General features: G+C 47.0%; 4 protein-coding genes, 1 non-coding gene and 1 pseudogene across 5 annotated transcripts; 5 read left to right on the forward strand and 1 right to left on the reverse strand.

Moving 5' to 3' along the window:
- The first annotated feature begins 228 nt into the window (after positions 1-228).
- LOC133898051 (probable choline kinase 2) lies at positions 229-4899 on the forward strand. The gene is made up of 8 exons (XM_062338828.1): positions 229-681; positions 2838-3274; positions 3369-3490; positions 3582-3777; positions 4054-4171; positions 4276-4323; positions 4444-4544; positions 4637-4899. The coding sequence occupies exons 1-8, from the start codon at positions 576-578 to the stop codon at positions 4748-4750; spliced, it is 1242 nt and encodes a 413-aa protein (XP_062194812.1). The 5' UTR covers positions 229-575; the 3' UTR covers positions 4751-4899.
- Positions 4900-5118: 219 nt separating this feature from the next.
- TRNAG-GCC (transfer RNA glycine (anticodon GCC)) lies at positions 5119-5189 on the forward strand. Its single transcript has one exon. It is a non-coding gene; the product is annotated as a tRNA-Gly (tRNA).
- Positions 5190-5265: 76 nt separating this feature from the next.
- On the reverse strand, positions 5266-9611 carry LOC133898035 (type IV inositol polyphosphate 5-phosphatase 3-like). The gene is made up of 10 exons (XM_062338827.1): positions 9064-9611; positions 8782-8887; positions 8602-8673; positions 7980-8067; positions 7779-7892; positions 6919-7696; positions 6634-6818; positions 6181-6289; positions 5887-6029; positions 5266-5799 (listed from the first exon to the last, which is right to left on the reverse strand). Exons 1-10 carry the CDS (start codon positions 9094-9096, stop codon positions 5595-5597), a joined length of 1833 nt encoding a protein of 610 aa, XP_062194811.1. The 5' UTR covers positions 9097-9611; the 3' UTR covers positions 5266-5594.
- Positions 9612-13449: 3838 nt separating this feature from the next.
- LOC133902362 (NCT transcriptional regulatory complex subunit A-like) lies at positions 13450-13896 on the forward strand. Its single transcript, XM_062343953.1, has one exon. It carries the CDS (start codon positions 13450-13452, stop codon positions 13894-13896), a length of 447 nt encoding a protein of 148 aa, XP_062199937.1.
- Positions 13897-15611: 1715 nt separating this feature from the next.
- LOC133902372 (noroxomaritidine synthase 2-like) lies at positions 15612-17237 on the forward strand (annotated as a pseudogene).
- An 816-nt stretch (positions 17238-18053) lies between these two features.
- On the forward strand, positions 18054-20261 carry LOC133898067 (alkane hydroxylase MAH1-like). The gene has a single exon (XM_062338830.1). It carries the CDS (start codon positions 18435-18437, stop codon positions 19962-19964), a length of 1530 nt encoding a protein of 509 aa, XP_062194814.1. The 5' UTR covers positions 18054-18434; the 3' UTR covers positions 19965-20261.
- Positions 20262-20695: the final 434 nt, after the last annotated feature.

Here is a 20695-nt window from a genome sequence, read left to right on the forward strand (position 1 = left end):
ACAACCAGGCGGTATTGCATCAGGCTGAAGGATTCCAGTTGCCGGTCCAGCGAAAGCTTTTCAAATGCATCCAGAATCTGCAAGTTGCGCCGATACACTGGGAAGTAGCTCAGGATAGATCATTGTACAAGTTCTCGGTGAACATCCAAGAACGTATCTTGTTACACAGCAATGACGGATCGCCTCTCCTTATCAACCAGTCACGCCCCATAGATTAGGCCAAACTGCCGATCTTCATCAAGAGTTCAAGGCCAGTGCATGGTTCGATGATCTAGTCAGCCATGTGCAGCAGTCTAAGCTTTCGATGATTATGTCTAAAGAAAAGATTCCAGTCCATGCTTTAACAGCTTAAGGCTCACTGCTAGTGTGACTGGTCGTGCCTGCCCTGCCACCAACCAAACCGTCCGTCCGTTAACGAGGCGAGCAGCGTTAGCAGACTCGGCGAAGCTAGACTAGAGAGTGGAGAGGGAGTAGAAATTGCGGCATCTTTTCCCTCCCGTACACCTGCTAGCTCGGAGCTCCAGCGGTTGCGCGGTCGTCGGCAGCCCGGAGCTCAGCGCGGTCACCGGCCGGCAATGGCTCCGACCACCCCGGCGTGCTGGTCAGCGCTTCCTCCTCGCCTCCGGCCGCTGCCACCGGCCAGCTGTGGCGGAGTCGCCAACGTCTTCTTCAGCTACCGATGTACGTGACTGAACTCTTGGTTTTCTTTCCCTGCTCTAGTGCTTGTTACTGGGTCCTACAGTTGCTATGTTTTTGAGACGCGATCTGTGCTTCCTCTGCTAAGCTATTTGGACAATGGATACAAAGCCAGTGAGGGATGGAGTGGAGGAAGCCTACGAGTGGATAAGTATTTAGATATGATTGCTCCGTGGATTTTCTGAGTTCTCCAGCAATGGCTTTAGAGGAAATAGTTGTCCGTTAGTAGATATACTCCAGATGATCACAAATTTATGAGTACGAAACTGACGCGATGTTTCTTTGTTCATTTCTACGTCTATATATTTGTCTTAATCAACTTACAAGTATAAACTGTGCTGGGTTCATATTCTATGGCTGCTTCAATAAAGGCAGAAAAGCACACTGAATTCAGCACTTCAACTGTATCTATGTCCGGCTTTTTACTGTGGGAACCGCTGTTAGCATCGTTTACTATGACAAAGCACCTAGGGATGAAAACGGACGAAAACGGTCGGAAAAACTCTCTAACCGTTTTTACTTTCATATTTTCTCTGCCGGACGAAAAAGAAAACAGGATAGGCGGGAACGGGAAAAAACAAAAACGGTCGGACATAATCGGAGGGTCGAAAACGAACCAATCCGATCGGGAAAATACCGGTATCGGTCGGGATTCGAAAACACAAAATGGAAACACCGACCTACAGAACCATCAAGACATGTCAATATGTATAAGTTTAACATTATCTTCAGATAACACTGAATTAATAAGTTTAATGAACCAATCCAATCAGCAAGTCGCATTAAAGTAAAAAAATGTCATATGCTTTTTTGATTCACATGACATATCATTTTTTATCAATATTTCACTCAAACAATACAAGATACGAAGATACAACAATATAAGCTTTAGGACCGAGTAGTAGCTCGGTTGATTCGCTCTCAGTGGCAAACTGACAGGAACGGTCAGTCGTGGGTTCGATCTCTAGGATCGACCCACGAGCCACGAGCCTCATCGAAGGGTTTTCCTTAGTAGTTAGGGGTATGCACAAACGTGCCCGTTTAGCGAGAATATATCTGTAACGTGTATGCTTAGGACATGCACGTGTGTGCGCACGTTAGGCGTGAGTGTGATGTAAGTGGGTTATGTACGTCATGTTTTGTACCTCTCTAAAAAAGAACCACATAAATCTTAACTCGATACTCAAGCATATAATAAACATAAGTGATAAGTCTCAACTAAAGACATAAATGAGCGTAGAGGTGAAAACGGACAGAAACGGTCAGAAAAACCCCTACCATTTTCACTTTCACATTTTCTCAGTCGAACGAAAACAAAAATGGGATAGACAGGAACAGGAAAAAACGAAAATGAACTGAAAAAAACGGGATACGGCACCGGGACGGAACGGGATTTTCCCGTTCCGTTTTCATCCCTAAAAGCACCGAAGAAATTTCAAAAAGTACACTGTGGCAATCGGCTTGAACCCAACACCCATCTATCCGTTTGCCATTACGCGTAGATCAAATAGCTCTGTACTACACCACTAAACCCGTCAAACGACATCTCATTCAACATACATCACAAATCTATTTATGCTCCTACTCACTTCTGTCCAGTAGTTTTTTAGGCTATTTTTTTTGTAATACATTGGGCCTCAAATTTTATAATTTAGTACCGCTACATCCATTTACAAATAGCTAACAATTTTGACTTTACTATTTAATATTTGACCGTTTTGTTTTTTCCATAAATATTTTTGCAAATAGCCAGAAATACAAGGCATGCTTAAAGTACTTTTGATAACAAATCTAGTGATATTTTCCTACTTTACTTAAATAAATATTTAAACAAATATTGTTAGTCAAAAGTGACAATTAGCTGTTAACAAGCATAAGATCACATTTTAATTTTGTGAAAGTCGCATCTCATCTCCCCTCCACCCCCACGTGTCCACCTTGCACGCACAGCTGGCCCCTGACGTGGCCCTGGAAGCTTCCTGTCTGCCTCTGCTTTTAGCACCAATCCCGATTCGGATCCGATTCTGCGGTCATTCCAGTCCCGAATCCCATTTCCCTCCCCCATCGAACTCAAACCAACACGACTCCCCCCCCCCCCCCTCCCCTTCTCTCTCTCTCTGTGACACCTCCCCCCTCCGCAGATCGCCGACTCCTCCTCCACCGCCGCGCGCCGCCGCTGATGGTCGCCGTTGACCCACCTCCGCGCGAGGAAGCCGAGGCGCCCGCTCTCGAGCTCGCGCTAAAGCGGAGCGGCAGCATCGACCGCATCCCGGAGGACGCACGCCGCATCCTGCACCGCCTCGCCGGCGAGCTCTGGGGCGGCGGCGTGGACCCGAGCGCGCTCGCGGTGTCGCAGCTCAAGGGCGCCATGACCAACGAGGTGTTCCGGATCACCTGGCTCGGCGGCGAGGGCGACCAGCTCAAGGTGCTCGTGCGCATCTACGGCCAGGGCGTCGAGGTCTTCTTCGACCGCGCCGACGAGGTCCGCACCTTCGAGTTCATATCACGCCACGGCCAGGGGCCCCGCCTCCTCGGCCGCTTTGCCAACGGCCGCGTCGAGGAGTTCATCAACGCTCGGGTACGCACGCATCGCCATCACGCCATCTGCTAGAATGGTAAAATTGGTAACGATGATGGTTCATTTTCGCGTTGCTCGCTTTTGCTTTTCTCAGACGCTCTCGGCGGCGGATCTGCGGGACCCGGAGATATCCGCACTGATTGCCAAGAAGCTTCGGGAGTTTCACGATCTCGACATGCCTGGACCAAAGAACGTGTCATTGTGGCAGAGGCTCGGGTACACTTCTGGTTGTTTCTTTCTCTGATTACGGCGAGAAATGTGCGTGATTGCCGATCAGAAGCTAATTGTGTGGTGTTGTTTGGATCAGGCGGTGGCTTGAGGAGGCTCGTGGCAGGTGTTCTTCTGAGGAGGCCAGGGAATTTCGGCTGGGTGAGCTAGGTGATGAGATTGCGGCACTGGAGAATGCGTTGTCAGGGGTTGATCAGACAATAGGATTTTGCCACAATGATCTGCAGTATGGGAATATTATGATATATGAAGAAACCAGACAAGTAACCTTGATTGTAAGTTTATACAAATGAATAGACAAGTGGCTCTCATTCCTGATTTAAACTTTGGCTATCGACTATTTGCATAGTAACGATTAACGAAATATGAAACAAAGATCTGCAGAACTATGATTTTTTAGTGTGTATGTAAATAATTCTAGGAACGGGGACAAATTGATATGTAAATACTTTTAGGGAAGGGAGCAATTTGGTATGCTAAGTAATGCTAGGAACGGGGACAGTATGGTAGACCATTTTTCAGCTATGTTGTTGATCCCTTATATCCTGCAGGACTACGAATATGCCAGTTTTAACCCTGTTGCATTTGACATTGCTAATCACTTCTGTGAGATGGCTGCTGATTACCATACAGCAACACCTCATGTATTGGATTTTACGAAATATCCTGGTTAGTTTTTCCTATAACCAAATGTGTCTAATAATATCAACATCCATGTGGACTGTTCCTTTAGTATTGTTTACTGCTTGTTTAATTCCTCTGCACAATTTCAGACATTGACGAGCAGCGCGCATTTGTTCAGACATACCTTAGTGCTTCAGGTAAGTACAAAGCAATTTGAGAACGCCGCTCATGCTACAGCAAGAAATATTGAGATTGTGGAATGCACAATTAACTTCCCATGCTTTTCCCGTTCTTAAGATTTCTTTTCTATTCATCAGGTGAAAAAGCGTCGGACAAGGAAGTTGAAAAACTACTCGGATTGATTGCAAAGTATACTCTTGCAAGCCATCTCTTTTGGGGCCTTTGGGGAATAATCTCGGTAAGCCCTCTAATAGTGTGGTCAAATGCAAATTTATCTATTGGACAATCTATTAAAGCTGATGGGTTTTTGTTTCTCGGCTATGTCTCCAGGCGCATGTGAACAAAAATATCGACTTTGAGTACAAGGAGTATGCAAGGCAACGCTTCGATCAGTACTGGCAAACAAAGCCTAGAATACTGGGACCTTTATGTTTTGGGGGTTAATGGCAACCTGTGGTTAGTCTTGTGAATTTTGTTTGTCAGTAGTGGCTGGTAGCTAGCAATTTGACTGTAGTTCTTTCAGCTCGTTGTGAGCATATTCTTGACTGTGGATATGTGATGTGTGATTATGCCTATCAAACAGTCATTTTACACGCTTGACTGATTCACATCTTCATATTGAGCTGCTGCACAAAACAAACGGCGTGCTGCTAAGATAATTGCCAAACTATCTCTAGTTAGACGGCATGGTATCAATCTTCCACGGCTCGACGGCCGTCCTTATTTATCCGGCAGCCACGGCACGGCAGACTCTGTGGCCCTGCCGAACAGACAGAAGATAACATAACTTTGACCACAAGTTGGGCATCAAGGCACCAGTGGTCTGGTGGTAGAATAGTACCCTGCCACGGTACAGACCCGGGTTCGATTCCCGGCTGGTGCAAAGTCACGTTTTTTTTTCTGTCAGGCTCAGAGCATGCAGCAACATGTGTAGAGTTAGGTTCTTAACTCGGTGCTCGAAGAAAAGCGCACACATGGAGACACGCTTATGCATTTGAACAGGATTCTATCAAAGATGACTGATAGGCACACGCTTCCGTTACGATCAAATGGGGATACCAAAGGATTCAGAAGCCCATAGCTACTCATACCATATTTACACAAACCCATTTCGCTCCAGAAAACGAAATAAAAAAAAACACGCAATGCTCTCCTGGTTATCTTGCACGACAGCACGAAGATTATGCGGCGCCGTGGATTAGCCTTCAGCTCTGAACTCTCTGCAGCAAACTGACGGCAGCAATCCGGCGTGTTCAGTTGCCATGGCGTGGCCAGTGCCGAGCCCCCGCTAAAAATCGAGGTCCGGCACGACCTGGCCGCCCTCCACCTCGGCATCCGTCAGCGTCAGCGCTTTCTGCAGCTTCCGGCTGCAGAACACCTCCACCTCCGCCGCGTAGGTGGCCGTCACCGGCCGGTGGTCCGACAGCGTCAGCTCCGACCTCCGGTAGCTCAGCAGCCTCACGCCTTTCCCGAACGACAGGATCCGGTCGCACCTGGGATGATTACATGTCCCACTTGGAATTCAGAAGGTCTTGAACGGTCGCACAAAAGCTTGAGGAGCTGTTAGGGATGCAACGTACCACGCCGGAGTTCGTCGGCCGCCTTTCTGGTCGTCGCCAACGTACTTCTTCGAGTTTACCTCGTACTTGTAGGTAGGCGCGAACTCGAGGATGCCTTCGGTCCACCCGTCGAACGCCCGGCCTTTCTTCAGCTCGCGCTTCAGCTGCAGAATTACGACAACCAAATCAGCATCGCCAGAGATCAGAGAGCATTCCTGGATGGAGATTATTCAGATACATAACGGTTGTTGCAGATAAGTTTTGCCCAATCGTAACCCAGTTTCATGTCTGAAATGGACTATGATTCTTCCTTACCTGATCCGTCTCGGCTAACTGAGACCAATCACATGTGGAGATCAGCTCGTGCGCTCTCTCGTACGACACGTTGAGGCGGTAGTTCAGATCACCGAGCCAGAAAATCCTCCTGCAGAAGTCACCAAGTAGCACCGGGACAAATGTCAGGTTCACAATGGATCTGATTTCGATGCAATGTACTTCCTCCATCCAATTAGATCTTTAAAATTATATTTTGACCATTGCTTTCTCATAAAATATACGGTTCATAGCTACAAAATCAATATAATGTGAAAACATTTTGAAATGAATCTAGTTGTATAATTTTTATACACTAAAATGTTTATAATTTGACTAATTGTTTATCAAAATATATGAAATTTGATTTATTTATTTTTTAATAAAATATGCTTTATATTCTTGGATGGAGGGAGTAGTACAATTTTTGTCCTCTTTTATGGAATGTGCACTCACTCATGGTCGTAGATGTCTCTGGGCAGCTGCAGGTCACCCGGGGCGGCGAAACGCGTCCTCCGGTGGATCTCCTGCACGTCGGCGTTCCGTTTTTGGACGTCGCCGGGCCTCTCGCCGGCGGTGAGGTGGGTACAAACGAAGCAGAACATGGTCTGGTATATCGACATGCTCACTGACACCGATCCCTGCACCACATTCAGACATTGCAAAGCTAACTTAAGTTACTCTTTCCTGATACGGCAATCTTGGCAAGATTGCAGAGACGAAATCGATCCCACGGCGGACCTTGTTGCCGATGTATCCCATGGCGCCGACGCCGACGGTGGAGACCTTGAGGTTCTGGATGCACTTCCTCAGGCCCCTCCTCACCCAGATCGTAAGGAAGATCCCCACCATCTGCTTGCTCACGATTCTCACGAACGGTGACCGGCTCTTCTTGCGCAACGCGCCGTCGAGGTCGAGATCAAGGTCGGGGATCATGGCCAGGTCGTCCGCCGGCACATCGGCGACCCGGGACGACCCCCTGAGCGACTTGTAGGCCCTGAACGATTTCGACGCCTTGAACGACGCCGACGATAGCGACGGCGCGGTGGTCAGGGCGCACGCGGCCAGCAGGTCCAGCGGCTGCTCTGGCCAGACCAACCCGACCCTTTCCGCCCTGCTCAGCGTCCTCAGAAGCGTCCGTTGCTGAGCACTCGGTTGCTGCTGATCAAGCTCGGCAAGCTCGTCGTGGTTGTGCTCCGAGTCGTCCATGAGGCTGAAATGGTTGAGTCTGCTCATCTTCCTCGGCGTGGAGACGACGTACTGCTCGGGCAGCACCGGGAAGCTAAAGGGCACGTCGTCATCAGTGTCAGTCTCCGTGTCTGCGCCGGGAAGGCGTTCGGCAGCGGCCGACGGGTCGAACCGTGACGGCGAGGCAGGGTGGCTGTAGCATCTGACCTTGGGCTTCGACGGCTGTGCCCGCCTGAGCGCGCCGCGGATCAGAGACTCCCACGCCAGCGCCGGCCGTCCGTCCTCCGCGCCGAACACGTTGCCGGCGTTCAGCGGCACTACTTCTTGGAACCTGTATTGCAGCCGACCCACGCGTCAATGAAAGAATAGCAGCTTACGAATAGCATGGCAAGTTTGCCGGTCAAGTAACTTACCCGAGCACGTAGATGTCGGCGGGCTCGCCCTCGCCGCCAGTGCCGAGCCACTCAGCGATGTAGAGGTCGTCCGGCGGGGCCTTGCCGCCGGCGTTCCAGGTGCCGACGCAGACCCTGCAAACGCCGGTCAGGATCAATCGAGCCAGTGAAGAACGTACACAACGCTGAAACCGAACTTGTACTGACGAACACTGGACACACCTCAGCTCTTTGGTGTTGATGTACTGCGCGCGCAGCGTCTCCGAGTTCCGCCTCCGCAGCTTGTACGGCGCACTCTCCAGGTTCTCATCTGACCGCCGTGAAAACCCGCCAATTCGGCAGTGCAAACAAATGTTAGTAAATCAAAAGAATCAATGCTGATCGTTGGAATTCCATTCTCGGAACAAAATAAATCACAAAAATGAGTATGAATCCTACACTTTTGCTTGAGATCTTGAGTGCTACTTATACATGAGCAGTATCATCTTTGTTGTCCTTCTTGAAAAATAACTATACCTATAGTTTTTTTTTTGGGGGGGGGGGGGATATTAATTTCGTTTATTTAACATACAACTGTATTTGTCATGAATTTTGACCCTTTGAGCTGGATCATAAAAGCTGCCACATGTAGGCAATTGTAGAGCTGCCATTTGTGTGATTAGACAAGATTCAAGATTGGCGGATGGAGCCATGATGTGACGCACCAAAAGCAGTAATAGCGGTTTCAGGACCAGGACCGAATAGTTCAACGACGGAAACTGGGAACGCACCCAACTAGGGGCCGCGCATTCAGCCTAAAAGCTGCAATTCAACACGTAAACGGATTAACGGAGATGTTCCTCACCGGTGATCTCGCCGCCGGCATCGGCGCCCGCTCGCCGCGGCGCCTCGCCACCGTCGTCGCAGCCGCAGTTTCCTGAGAAGATCGAAACAAGAAGTGAGAGACTGAAAGATGCCATCTTTGAACACCAAAAGTACTCCGGAACAACAGAAAACCGGTCGCAGAAAGAGGATTCTGGCCAACCTTCGTCGTCAATGTCGCTGCCGTCGTCGTCCTCGTCGGCGCCGAACTCCAAGTCCTTGCTCCGGAGGTTGAGCCACTTCTTCAGCACGACCTTCGGCCAGAACACCTGCGTCCCACGCATCAAAGACGCCTATCAGTATCATCCTAGCCAAGCTCTCAGTTGCATGTTATTGTCTCAAAAGAAAAGGCAAAAAGGAATTCTCAGAAGCTCTCAGCATCTCTCAATTGCAAGCCGCGACGCCAAGAACGAGTGAATTGAGCAGGGAAGAAGGCGTCTCCTACCTCTCCTGGCCTCCTCTGCTTCTGCACCACCATCTCTGCCCTCCCGCTTCCCTTCCTTTCGTCCAAACGCAGAAAGTCTCAGAAGAAATTGGTAGAGGAACACAACACAAGTAATCTTCCTCCTCCCCTAAACTTCTTGCCTTCCCTTCTCCTAATCCGTTCCTCTCTAACCTGCTCCGCTTCCTTTCCTAGCTTCTCCTCTCCTTGCCAGTCTCAACCTCTTGAGCGCTCCTTCCTTTCTTGGCTCCTCTTCCTTTCCTGCACTCTCCAATGGCTTGAGCCTCGAGCCGCCTGTGAATAAATCGAAGCCCGAGAGCTGTGAATCTGTTAGGATTAGACAGGACAAGAGCACATGGTGGATTGGTGGCCGTCCGATGGCGCCAAGGGAGGTGTATATCAAAAGGAAAATGTGGCACGAGCAGACTAAGGCCTCAGGGCCTCAGGGCAGGGTCTTCGTTCCCCTCTCCCTTCCTGGAAACCTTCGGGGCGACTGGGCCACGCTCACGCGTGTGTTTCGGTCGTCGGAGCGGGACACTAGTTTTTCACCGCCGCCGTGTCACGCACGTCGACGTCCACCAATCCGTCGCTGGTTGCCGCTGTTGCCTTCTTGGGGAAGAAACTGCACAGGGTTCCACTTGGCCGTATGCCAACGATGTGCTGCTGTTTGTTGGTTTGTGGAATCGATTAGGTCGAATAGATTTGAATTTTTGGCCAGTGGCCCGATTGGTCAGTTGCCGAAATGCCGGGTTGCTTGTGTGGATACTGAAGACTGGCTACCCGAGAGATGCTCCGACGTGAGTAAGGGCATGTTGGGTTGGTAACTAAGCATGTCACTATGATATGTCTAATTTACTGGAGAATTTAGGTTATTTGGTTGGTTACTAAGAATTATCTAGCTTGTGACAAATTGAATAAGATCAATGTTTGGATTATTACCGTAAGACTTACCATAGGTTTAGTAAAAGTTTATAGCTATTGTTTGGTTTATGACCAAAATTTGATACAATCGCTATGTTTGAAGTGGTGAGGTTACCAAACTGTCTTATAATCTTCACATGTGGACTTTAGGCCAGTGTTAATGCGCTGAGATCAACCGTCATTGCTCACATCTAGCAATATTATGGTTCAGTAATCCAAACAAGGTTGTTTACTCATTCTTTTTCTTCCTTGTGTCTAAATAGTCATACCATTTAATTGTGTCACAATATTTAAATGGGTATAACTCAAACCATGATATTTTCAACAACTATTTTTAAACATATAAATATCAATGATATTTACCATTCAAATCATACTAACAATAGTTATAACTCGGACATAGGTAACATAACTCTATTTACGACAGTTAACATTCAAGTCACGGTACCAATAGTTACAACTCGAGAATGGACATCATAATTCTAGTTACGATACTGACAGGTACACTGTGATCACAGTTAACATCCAAGTCATGGTAACAAGAGTTACAACTCGGGCATAAACATCGTAACTAGAGTAAACGGAATCACAACACTCGCACACTATGGTAAAATTATTTACAACATGTAGCAATCTATAGGATTTGCACCATGATATCATTCTAATACCAGTCAAATTTTATATATTAGAACTTTAGAAAATAGTGATAATAATATTTGTACCATATCTATTACACAATCTAATAATACTAGCAATATTATGAATGAGCCACAACTTGGCATTTTTCATTTATAATGGACCACGAATTAGGGTATGTTTGGTTGGACTGATATTTTTGGTTTTTGAGGTAAAAAACTGGCTTCTAACTTCTAGCTGATGGTTTTTTACTATTGGTTTTTATAATAAAATTTTAGGTTCTTAACACAGTAAAAGCTAGAAAAGCTCATCTTAATTTGCTTCTCAATTTTTAAATTATTTTTTTAAAAGCCAGCTTTTCAGCTTTTAAAAAACAGCTCAACAGCTAGCCATTTAATTGGGCTTCTGACTTCTTAACAGCAAAAGCTCAATTAAACACAACATTAATCTCCTAATTAGTTTACTGTTAGTGTTAGCTCATCAACATGGTCTTATAGGACCGACACTATTCTTCCGTCAGTGTCATGACTCAGCCATGAAACTAGCGAGAGGTAACCGGCCCAATTGAATGTTATTGAAAAAAGCCCCTAAAAATCACTTGGATTTTGATTTTTCTTCTAAAAGTTGTTTTTGTTGTAACCCAAAAGTTTGCTATACATTTACTCAATCCTGCACGTTACGATAATTATTTCAAAATTTTATGTAGTTTTAGAAGATAGAGGATCATGTAAGAAGACTAAAAAAAATTGTTTCATGATTTTTGGATTAGTAAATAATTAACTATTTATTTAACTCGAATTAATAAATGAGCTGCACGTTTTTCTTTTTTTTAAATTTACTCTCCATGAAATATAATGCAAAGTATATTATTTTTGAAAACAAATTTCACAAAAGATCTTAAAATTGTCTCTAGTTTTTTTTTTTAATAATTTTTGTGATTTTGTTTTTCTTAATTTTTGGAGGTGTTTTTTAACAAAACCAAACCTTTAGAGTTTTTTTTAAACAAAACAACTTTGAAAAAGTCAAAATTTAAATGACTTTTAGAGGATTTTTTGCATTTTCCCCTATTGATTTCTAGCGACGATCCCACGTGGCTAGTGTAATTCAGTTCACTCCACGTATACTTGTCGTTTTAACAAAGTTTTGATCGAACTTTTAAACATTAACTAAAGATAGCTTTCAAAATATTTAACTTAAAATTTTAAAAATTATATATATAGATTTATCTTAAAAATACTTCTATATTATCACAAGTTCAATTTTTATAAATATATTATATTAAAAAGTAGTGTCAAAATTATATAATAAAATCGTATCTTATCAAAACGACGTTATTTATGATTAGAAAGAGTATACATCAAAACGATATTTGTCAAATTTGATCACAATGCTTATGAGTTATAAGCCTATTTGCGGGACAAAAATGTCAATCACCTGCCTCGGCACCATTCGCCGAATTCGCTATCGGACCGCGACACCCAATAGTTTAACCACGAGAAAAACAACGCGATGCTTTGCTACTTGAACCACGAGCAAAGCAACGCGATGCTTTGCTACTTGATTGAGCCATTACCATTAGCCGGCATAAAATAAAATAATTCCTGATCTTGCTGTGGCAGTGTTGGCGTCTGATGTCGTGACATGTCAGCATCACGTCTGCCACCATGTGATGCTGCCACGTGTCTATCCTAAAATTTGTTTTTTCATTGCCCAAGTCATATTTTTATCCGAATTTTTTCAATGATAGTCAATACCACTGGCGTATCAACCTGTGCGACTGCACAGACTAGAAATTTAGCTTACGGTTGAATTGTAGATATTTGTGTTAATAATGGTTGTATGCTAAGATACATCAGCTATTTATATTTAAATATTGGAATATAAAATATAAATGTAATTTTTGTGGATAATATTGGAATCATGTTTATTATTTGTGAATAGATCTAATTTATAATTTTCATTTTATGTGTTATGCAAATTGATTTTTATTTGTTTCTTCATTTTTTGAAATTACTGTTATTTTTAATGTTGTCACCGTATCTCATATTATAAATTCTTTGATATTATTTTTATGTGATAATCCGTAATATGTTTGCGTTGTGTTGTTTTAATTTTGTAATATTTGATTACACGTATATTTAATTGGTATATTTTAATTGATTTGGAAAAATATGTTGATTGCTAACGTAACTAAGTTGAAATTTACTAAAGTAACTTTGTTTGACAAAGGGTATCTACAACAACAACAAAAAGGAAGGAAAGGTCAGGCAAGAAGTAGTCTTGAGGTTTGACTCTATGATTTATTTTTTAATTTTTTATATTATTTTGTCTGGTCGTTGATCCATGGTTATAGTTAGTCAATTAATCAACAGTTAGATCTTTTGCTTTTTTTGAGATTTTTAGGATTTTTCTAGAATTAACATGGAGATTCATAGTTATTGTCAGTTAATCAATCAATTCGATGGTTAGATCTTTTACTTTTTTTTAGATTTCTAGGATTTTCTAGATTAACGTGGAGACACCAAAAGAAGCCTCCAATCATGCCGTCTTTTCAAGTAGTGACATGAGTCTAGATTTGCAATTTTTCAATATATATATATATATATATTAATTTAAAATTTTCTCTATGCGTCGTACTGGGCTAAGCGTTTAAGAACGCTACGTGGGCTTTGATGAGCATCGTTAGCCCAATAGGCTTTTAACGTGGGCTTTTACTTAGCCCAACAGCCCACTACGCATCATCAAGAACCGAGTCCATGGCGCCCGCCTGGAGTCTGCTTCGGAGCCGGAATCGCGCTACCACCCAGGAATGTCCAAACCCAAAACCTTGACATGGATACCGTCGCCGCCGAAGAGCCCACCGAGGCAATGGAGCAGGTCGAAGAAGAGCGGGAGGAGACGGAGGCGTCGCTGCGGCCGGTGCTGCCGGTGGGGAGGGTGAAGCGGATCATCCGTGTGGACCGGGACATAAGGAAGGTGACGAACGAGGCGGCGCTGCTCATCGCCGCCGCCGCCGAGCTCTTCATCGGCAGCCTCGCCGCCGACGCCCACACGGCGGCGGCGCAGCGCGGCCGGCTCGCGGTGCGGGCCGCGCACGTCCGGTCCGCCGCCCGCACGCACCGGCGGACGGCAGACTTCCTCCTGGACTGCCTCCCCGCTGACAAGGAGGCGCCCCCGCGGGCCCGCGCTGCCGCCGTCTCCGGCGGCGGCGGTGGAGAAGCGAAGACGCTGCCGCGTGGAACCCGCCGCATCAACGCCTTCGTCCAGAAGGTTACTTAGTGTTGTCTCCCTGTGTGTGTTTACTTCAAAACGTGGTGCGTGATGCGATGAAGCTATGAACTTTTGCAATTAAATTACGCGTTCTTCTTACCTGCCTCGTTGATCATTTCTTGCAATGATCTTTTGTGAGCTTATACCTTAATTTAACCTCTGCTGCGATGCAAATTGATGGGAATTTGGCTCTTTTCTTCTCTTGTCAGATTGCACAGTTGAGTTTGCCATGAATTTATGGGGGATGTGTGAAACACATAATTTCTACAGGAATTTAGGAGGGTAGGATATGTTGCTACTAGCAAGGTCTTATCGTGGATTTTTTTTGAAATTCTTATACATCATAATTCTTTAGTGGTTCACTAGGTATCCAGTAAAGTAGCCCATAAGTACAAGTATCCCATAGTAGATAGTACAATCTGATTGAGAGAAAACAAGAACTTGTTCTTGAACGTTGTATTATTGCGCCATTACCAAATGGATCACAACAGAGCAATGCAACAAAATCGCCTAATGGAACCCCCGTTAATGATATCACCTAGAGTCAGATCATTTAAATTCATTGGTATAGCAGCACACGCCCCTATAATAACCATCACAGCCCACCCATGAGTGGCCACTGGACACGAGAAGAATAGGTCAGGTGATCAACAGCTTTATCGGCTTCACAAAAACTACACCTTTTATCCCCCTTCCATCCTCTTTTTAACAATTGATCTCTAGTTAATGTTTTCCTGTTGTACGCAATCCCCGTGGACTTCTCGCTTTTGGTTCTGTTCTGCGCCCTCTGTTCCGTGCGCCGGCCCAAGTTGTCGCTCTGCGCACCTCGGGCAGGTCTCCCGCACACCAGACGCGCGTCAGGGCGAAAACCCTGATCTGAGCCCGCGTGTGACTTCTCAACTCGTGCGCCCCTGTCGTTTAACTGTCAAAGAGTAGTCCGGCGCCGCGGCAGTTGGATTAGGTTCGGGTCTAGATCCGGATCGGGTAGAGATAGTTAAATGGGTCACTTGGACGGGTCTAATATAGGCTCAACACAATTCGTCTACTATAACAGGTCGTATCGTGCTGGCTCGCGTGCCTCCCCTCGATCCACAATATGATCTGTCGGTCACCGTGTCGTGCCGGGTTGGTTCAGACACGATTACGGTTCAGCAGTATGGTCGGCCCGACAAGCACAACGGGCACGGTAGACACGAACGATCCGTCGGTACAACCAACCTGATAAAATAAAAAAATAGCTACAAAATTAAAAAAATATAGAAAATAGATAAAAAAAAATATGATAAAAAATGTAGACAATAAATAAAAAAATAGCTATAAAATTAAAAATATCAAAAATAGAAAGTATCTAAGTCCATACGTATCAGATCAGATTGTGCTCACCTGAGCCATACTCAACTCAACCAGACCGTACCGTGCCAGCACGCCGTACCACATGCTCGATCTAGGCATAGCCCGTGATCTTGTGCCGTACCGATTCAGCTCGTCTCGACTCGAACCCTACCGTAGACAGTCATCTTTAGAGTCGGGGTCGGGCTGCATTGGCCACGCGCGTCAGGGCCTCCCAGCTGTTGCCCGTCCTCCCGTTGGTCACGCGCACAGGGACGTGACTGGAGTCAAAGTCAACTCCTGACCTGCTGGCCGTGCGCATCGGTTCAGCCGCCTGATACCTCCACCGGCGGAGGCCAGCGCACCCGCCTGACACCAGCCGAACCAATCTCTGCATGCAGCCGCACTTCAGCGCCCTGACCGAGACCGGGGTCAGCTATGCAGCCGCAACTGCATCCATGTGGCAACATGCAAATCCATCCGATGCAAAGGTGGTGGTCGATCAGTTCATCTACGAGGAGATTGCCAAACGGAAGGAGCAGGGGTGCAACGGAAGACAGGCAGATGTGCTGTCCATGTACCTGAGATTGCCCTTGGATCCCGGCATGAGTGAACAGCAGAAGACACAGTTCTTGCGTGGCACGGCGGTGGGGTTCATCCTCGCCGGGAAGGACCTCATCGCCGTCACTCTCACGTGGTTCTTCTACATGATGTGCAAGCACCCCCAACGTCCAGGCAAGAATACTCGACGAGCTCAAAGGCCTGCAGAGCACCACCTGGCCTGGGAACTTCTCTGTCTTTGAGTGCGACACGCTCCGGTCAGCCATCTACCTCCAGGCTGCGCTCCTCGAGATACTCAGGTGAGACATCTTTCACCTTCTCCACTGGTCTCCCCCTGCTGTCTTGGAAACAAACCGGTCTCACTTTAATCATCCTGATGACCGAGGCACTGGTGATGTTTCAGGCTTTTCCCGGCGGCACCATTTGAGGGGGGAGAAGGAGGCCCTCGTCGTCGATGACGTCCTACCAAACGGCACCAAGGTGACCAAGGGCACAAGGGTCGTCGTCTCTCTCTGTACCATGGGGAGGATAGAAGGAATATGGGGCAAGGACTGCATGGAGTTCAGGCCGGATCGGTGGGTGTCCAAGAGCGGCCGCCTCCGGCACCAGCCGAGCTACAAGTTCCTGTCCTTCAACACCGGGCCCAGGAGCTGCATCGGGAAGGACCTCAGCCTCAGCAACATGAAGATCACGGCTGCTTCCATCATACACAACTTCAAGGTCGAGCTGGTCGAAGGCCATGCCGTGATGCCGCAGAGCTCGGTCGTCCTCCACATGCAGAACTGGATGATGGTTAGACTCATGTTTCTTATCAATTACTTAGTTCTTGCTTTATTGGTTATTAGCTATTACCTGTTCATGGTACAAGAAGCATTAGGTGTAATAATTAGCACTATAAACGTATGTTTGGAGTTGTGTTAAAATGTGACCATGCCCATGTCATTGATTGGAACAAAATACTATCGTGATTGGTGTCAATACGATCATATGTAAATTCTGGTGCTGTTAAGAACAACGTATCGTATGCCTACCTAACTGTCAGTGTAGGTACTGCGATTTTTTTTTTTCGAGCAACTGGTACTGCGATTCTTTTCAGCGGCGAGTTATTATTCATTAAGCATGAAGAGCCATTCTGTGCTGATTTCCAGACTTGTAGCTTCCGGGCACCATTCGTTAATGGTGTGTTTGGTTTAAGGAATAAGGTGGTGATCATCATCTGGTCTAACTCCGAATCTAATTATCTTAAATTTGGTTTGAGGAATGAGATCGATGGATTGGTCTATCACCACCTTATGCCTCACAAGCACATGGTAAGTCTAGTTATGAAGGATAATGTCATCCTACAAAATTCATGACATGATCTCAGGATGGATCATCGCGTCTAGGATGATTGGTCCCACGTATTGTTATTGTTGCAGGAGGATATGCACGGCATATACATGATGTACGTGACATGCTGACACCTTCACATCATAAATTTTTCGTTTTTTCTTCGTTCGACATTTCCTTTTCAAGACCTGGTCTGGAGTATCAGATTAAGGGGCTACCTGTCATCGAATGGTAAGTTTTCTTCACTTCAAAAGAAAAATTGCCTCCGGCTACGTGCATCTTATCATGCATTATTCTATTATCTTAAAAAAAATTGTCTTGTCTTCCGCCCCACTCATATTTGCGTGTGTTCTCACCTTCATCTGGCAAGCAACCCAAAGTTGCCGACTTTGTTGTCAGTCACACAGAGTGGTTGGTGATTCGAGTAAATCATGAACTTTCCTGACGAGAAGACCCCTTCGACGACCTGACTGAGGTGTTTTTGTCTGTATTTACATACATTATGCTTCCATTTTGAATAGCTCATCCAAGAAATGTTCGGAAGTAGCACGTCACTGCATAGTTTTGCAACTTTTCTAAAAGCACTTTTATCTTTACCCAGTGACATATACAACTGAAGTCCTAATAACATATCTTTGGGGCAATTAGGTAGCCTTTCTTTATCAAGCTGACGTATACAACTGAAGTACTAATAACATATCTTTGGGGCAATTTGGTATACCAACAAGGTCTATTCTAGTTTTTCTTTTTGGGAAAGAGAGTTTTATTAACCCTCGTCATTACATCAAGCTAATACAAACATACAAGAGTTTACCTCCGACCTTTGCATATATATTTGGACATTTTTAACCTTGTACTCTAGAAGGGACTTGTGGATCGGAGGAATTAGTGATAAACATAAGCTGCAGCGTTTTTCACCTGAAACACATTACTGTTTAAATCAATCAAGTTTGATTGTACAATTCGTATCAAAATTCAAGGAGAAAACTTGAACAAATAAGTTCCTACGTGTACATCTTTGGCAATAACTCAGATATCTGCAGATATATGATGATGGTGAATTCAATATGGTCTTTGGGTTAGAAGAAAAGATTACTCCTCTCCTCTCTTTCCATGTCAGCTCAGGTGCCGTGCAGTGCATCAGATGACTAATTATTCTCCCTTGCTCTCTTCCTCTTGCACACCTAAACACAAACCCCTCACAAGTCACACCTATATAAACCTCACAAGCATCTACCTAGCTTGCTACTACAAAATCTATTAAACTTTTACAGAAGAATTCAAGATCATTAGGTCACTAGACACTTCAGCTTGAAGAAAGCGAAGAAATGGAGGCCGTGTCATGGCTTCTGGGCTTCCTCGGCAGGTACCCGGAGTTCATGGTGTCCCTTGCTTGCTTGCTCGTGCTCTCCTACCGGCTGAAGAGGCGGCACGGGCTGCCGACGAACTGGCCTGTGATCGGCGCGCTCCCGGCGATCAGTGTCAACGCCGGGCGCGTGCACGAGTGGATCACGGAGTTCCTAAGCGCGGCCGGGCTGTCGTACGTCATCAAGGGGCCGTGGGGATCGCCAGTGGACGCCATCGTCACGGCCGACCCAGCGAACGTGGCGCACGTGTTCACGACCAACTTCGGCAACTACCCCAAGGGCGAGGAGTTCGCCGCGCTGTTCGACGTGCTCGGCGAAGGCATCTTCAACGCCGACGGCGAGTCGTGGGCGTTCCAGCGGAGAAAGACGCATGCGCTGCTGTCGGACGCGAGGTTTCGCGCCTCTGTCGCCGCGAGCACCGCGTGCAAGCTCCGTGAGGGGCTCGTGCCGCTCCTCGACAGCCTCGCCGCGTCGGGCGCGGTCGTCGACCTGCAGGACGTGTTCGTGCGCCTCACCTTTGACCTGACGGCGATGTTCGTGTTCGGCCTCGACCCAGGCTGCCTCGCCGCGGACTTCCCGTCCATCCCGTTCGCTACGGCCATGGACGCCGTCGAGGAGGTCCTATTCTACCGCCACATATCGCCCGTGCCATGGCTGAGGCTCCAGTCGTTCCTAAAGATAGGGCACAGCAAGAAGATGTCCAAGGCTCGGCAGGTGCTCGACGCGTCCATCGCCGAGTTCATATCGCTCCGACGGGAGCGCTCGGCCGACACCACCGGCGACGCCGACGCCGACCTTCTCACGTCGTACCTGGCGTGCCAGGACGAGGTAGGCAAGGAGGGCGCCGAGTTCGACCGGTTCTTGCGCGACACAACGCTTAACATCATGGTCGCCGGCCGCGACACGACGAGCTCAGCCTTGACATGGTTCTTCTGGCTGCTCACCAAGCAACCCGACGTCGAGGCCAGGATCCTCGCCGAGCTTCGCGACCACCCGCCGTCGTCCGGCGCTGGCCACCACACCGCCGCCGAGCTGAAGCGCCTGGTCTACTTGCACGCGGCGCTGTCGGAGTCACTCCGGCTGTACCCGCCGGTGCCGTTCGAGCACAAGGCCGCGGCGCGGCCGGACACGCTGCCGAGCGGCGCGCGCGTGGGCCCGTCGCGGCGGGTGATTGTGTCTTTCTACTCCATGGGCCGCATGGAGGCGGTGTGGGGCAAGGACTGCCTGGAGTTCCGGCCGGAGCGGTGGCTGACGCCTGCGGGGCGGCTCCGGCACGAGCCATCGTACAAGTTCGTGGCGTTCAACGTGGGGCCCCGGACGTGCCTTGGAAAGCACCTGGCGTTCGCGCAGATGAAGGCTGTCGTCGCAGCCGTCCTGCCGCGGTTCCGGGTGGAGGTGGACGCCGGCGCCGTGGTGCGGCCCAAGCTGTCCATCATACTCCACATGAAGGACGGGCTCAAGGTGAGGGTGCACAAGAGAGGAGAGGCTTAGCTAAAGTTAGCTACTCACGGCTGGCTAGGGCTACGTCTTACTTTTTTCTAATGCATAGCATACATGCACGTCACTAATTTCTCGTTCCTCGTATGGAGTAGGAGTACTACAGTACAATCTCCTGTGTTAAGTCAGATCGGTGCAGTGTAACTATGAAGGGGAAAAAAGAAAGAAAACCCAATGTATATATAAGTGTAGTAGTAAATAAATGGTGTGTGTGTTTGTGTGCAGATGTAGTTACTTGCTGGAACAATTGCGTATTTACTCTATTTATTATTGTTGGTGATTTCAGTAACATCTCATGGATGTGTGTACACTGCAAAATAACATCCAATGCGGTGGCAACAGTGGCACACACGATGTTATTTTCCAACTTACGTAACGTGATAGTGCTAAGCGATTTGCCACCTGTATTTTTGTCTTTTCTATCCAATTGTGCGCATCATAAACGCATTGCAAGTTTATGAGAGGGACAAAAATTTAGCGAAAACGATTTCGTGAGGAAATGAAGAAAGCCATAGCTTGGTTATTTGATTGATCGGTAGGTCTCAGTCGGCGATACATGTAACACACTCGAACCTGCGGTGAACGAATCGGTGAGCTCATCTGGGACAGACTCAACGTCGTGTTGCCTTGCGTGTGACGGAGCAGAGACACACCAAAAGAAGCAGGGCACCAACTGCCTTTTTTTGTTTTTGCTACCTTTTCCTTCTGCACGCTCTTTGCCAAGA

Source organism: Phragmites australis, chromosome 2 (genome assembly GCF_958298935.1).
Source record: "Phragmites australis chromosome 2, lpPhrAust1.1, whole genome shotgun sequence".
Lineage (NCBI taxonomy): Eukaryota > Viridiplantae > Streptophyta > Magnoliopsida > Poales > Poaceae > Phragmites > Phragmites australis.

What these genes read in the sequence shown, in the direction of transcription:
- LOC133898051 (XM_062338828.1), top strand. Translation starts at nt 576, where the DNA reads ATGGCTCCGACCACCCCGGCGTGCTGGTCAGCGCTTCCTCCTCGCCTC. An exon ending in CCAGACAAGTAACCTTGATT is followed by an intron (nt 3,778 to 4,053) that starts GTAAGTTTATAC and finishes TATATCCTGCAG; the next exon opens with GACTACGAATATGCCAGTTT. An exon ending in GGATTTTACGAAATATCCTG is followed by an intron (nt 4,172 to 4,275) that starts GTTAGTTTTTCC and finishes GCACAATTTCAG; the next exon opens with ACATTGACGAGCAGCGCGCA.
- LOC133902362 (XM_062343953.1), top strand. Translation starts at nt 13,450, where the DNA reads ATGGATACCGTCGCCGCCGAAGAGCCCACCGAGGCAATGGAGCAGGTC.
- LOC133898035 (XM_062338827.1), bottom strand. Translation starts at nt 9,096, where the DNA reads ATGGTGGTGCAGAAGCAGAGGAGGCCAGGAGAG. An exon ending in AGCAGAGGAGGCCAGGAGAG is followed by an intron (nt 8,888 to 9,063) that starts GTAGGAGACGCC and finishes CGTGGGACGCAG; the next exon opens with GTGTTCTGGCCGAAGGTCGT. An exon ending in CAGCGACATTGACGACGAAG is followed by an intron (nt 8,674 to 8,781) that starts GTTGGCCAGAAT and finishes CGATCTTCTCAG; the next exon opens with GAAACTGCGGCTGCGACGAC.
- LOC133898067 (XM_062338830.1), top strand. Translation starts at nt 18,435, where the DNA reads ATGGAGGCCGTGTCATGGCTTCTGGGCTTCCTCGGCAGGTACCCGGAG.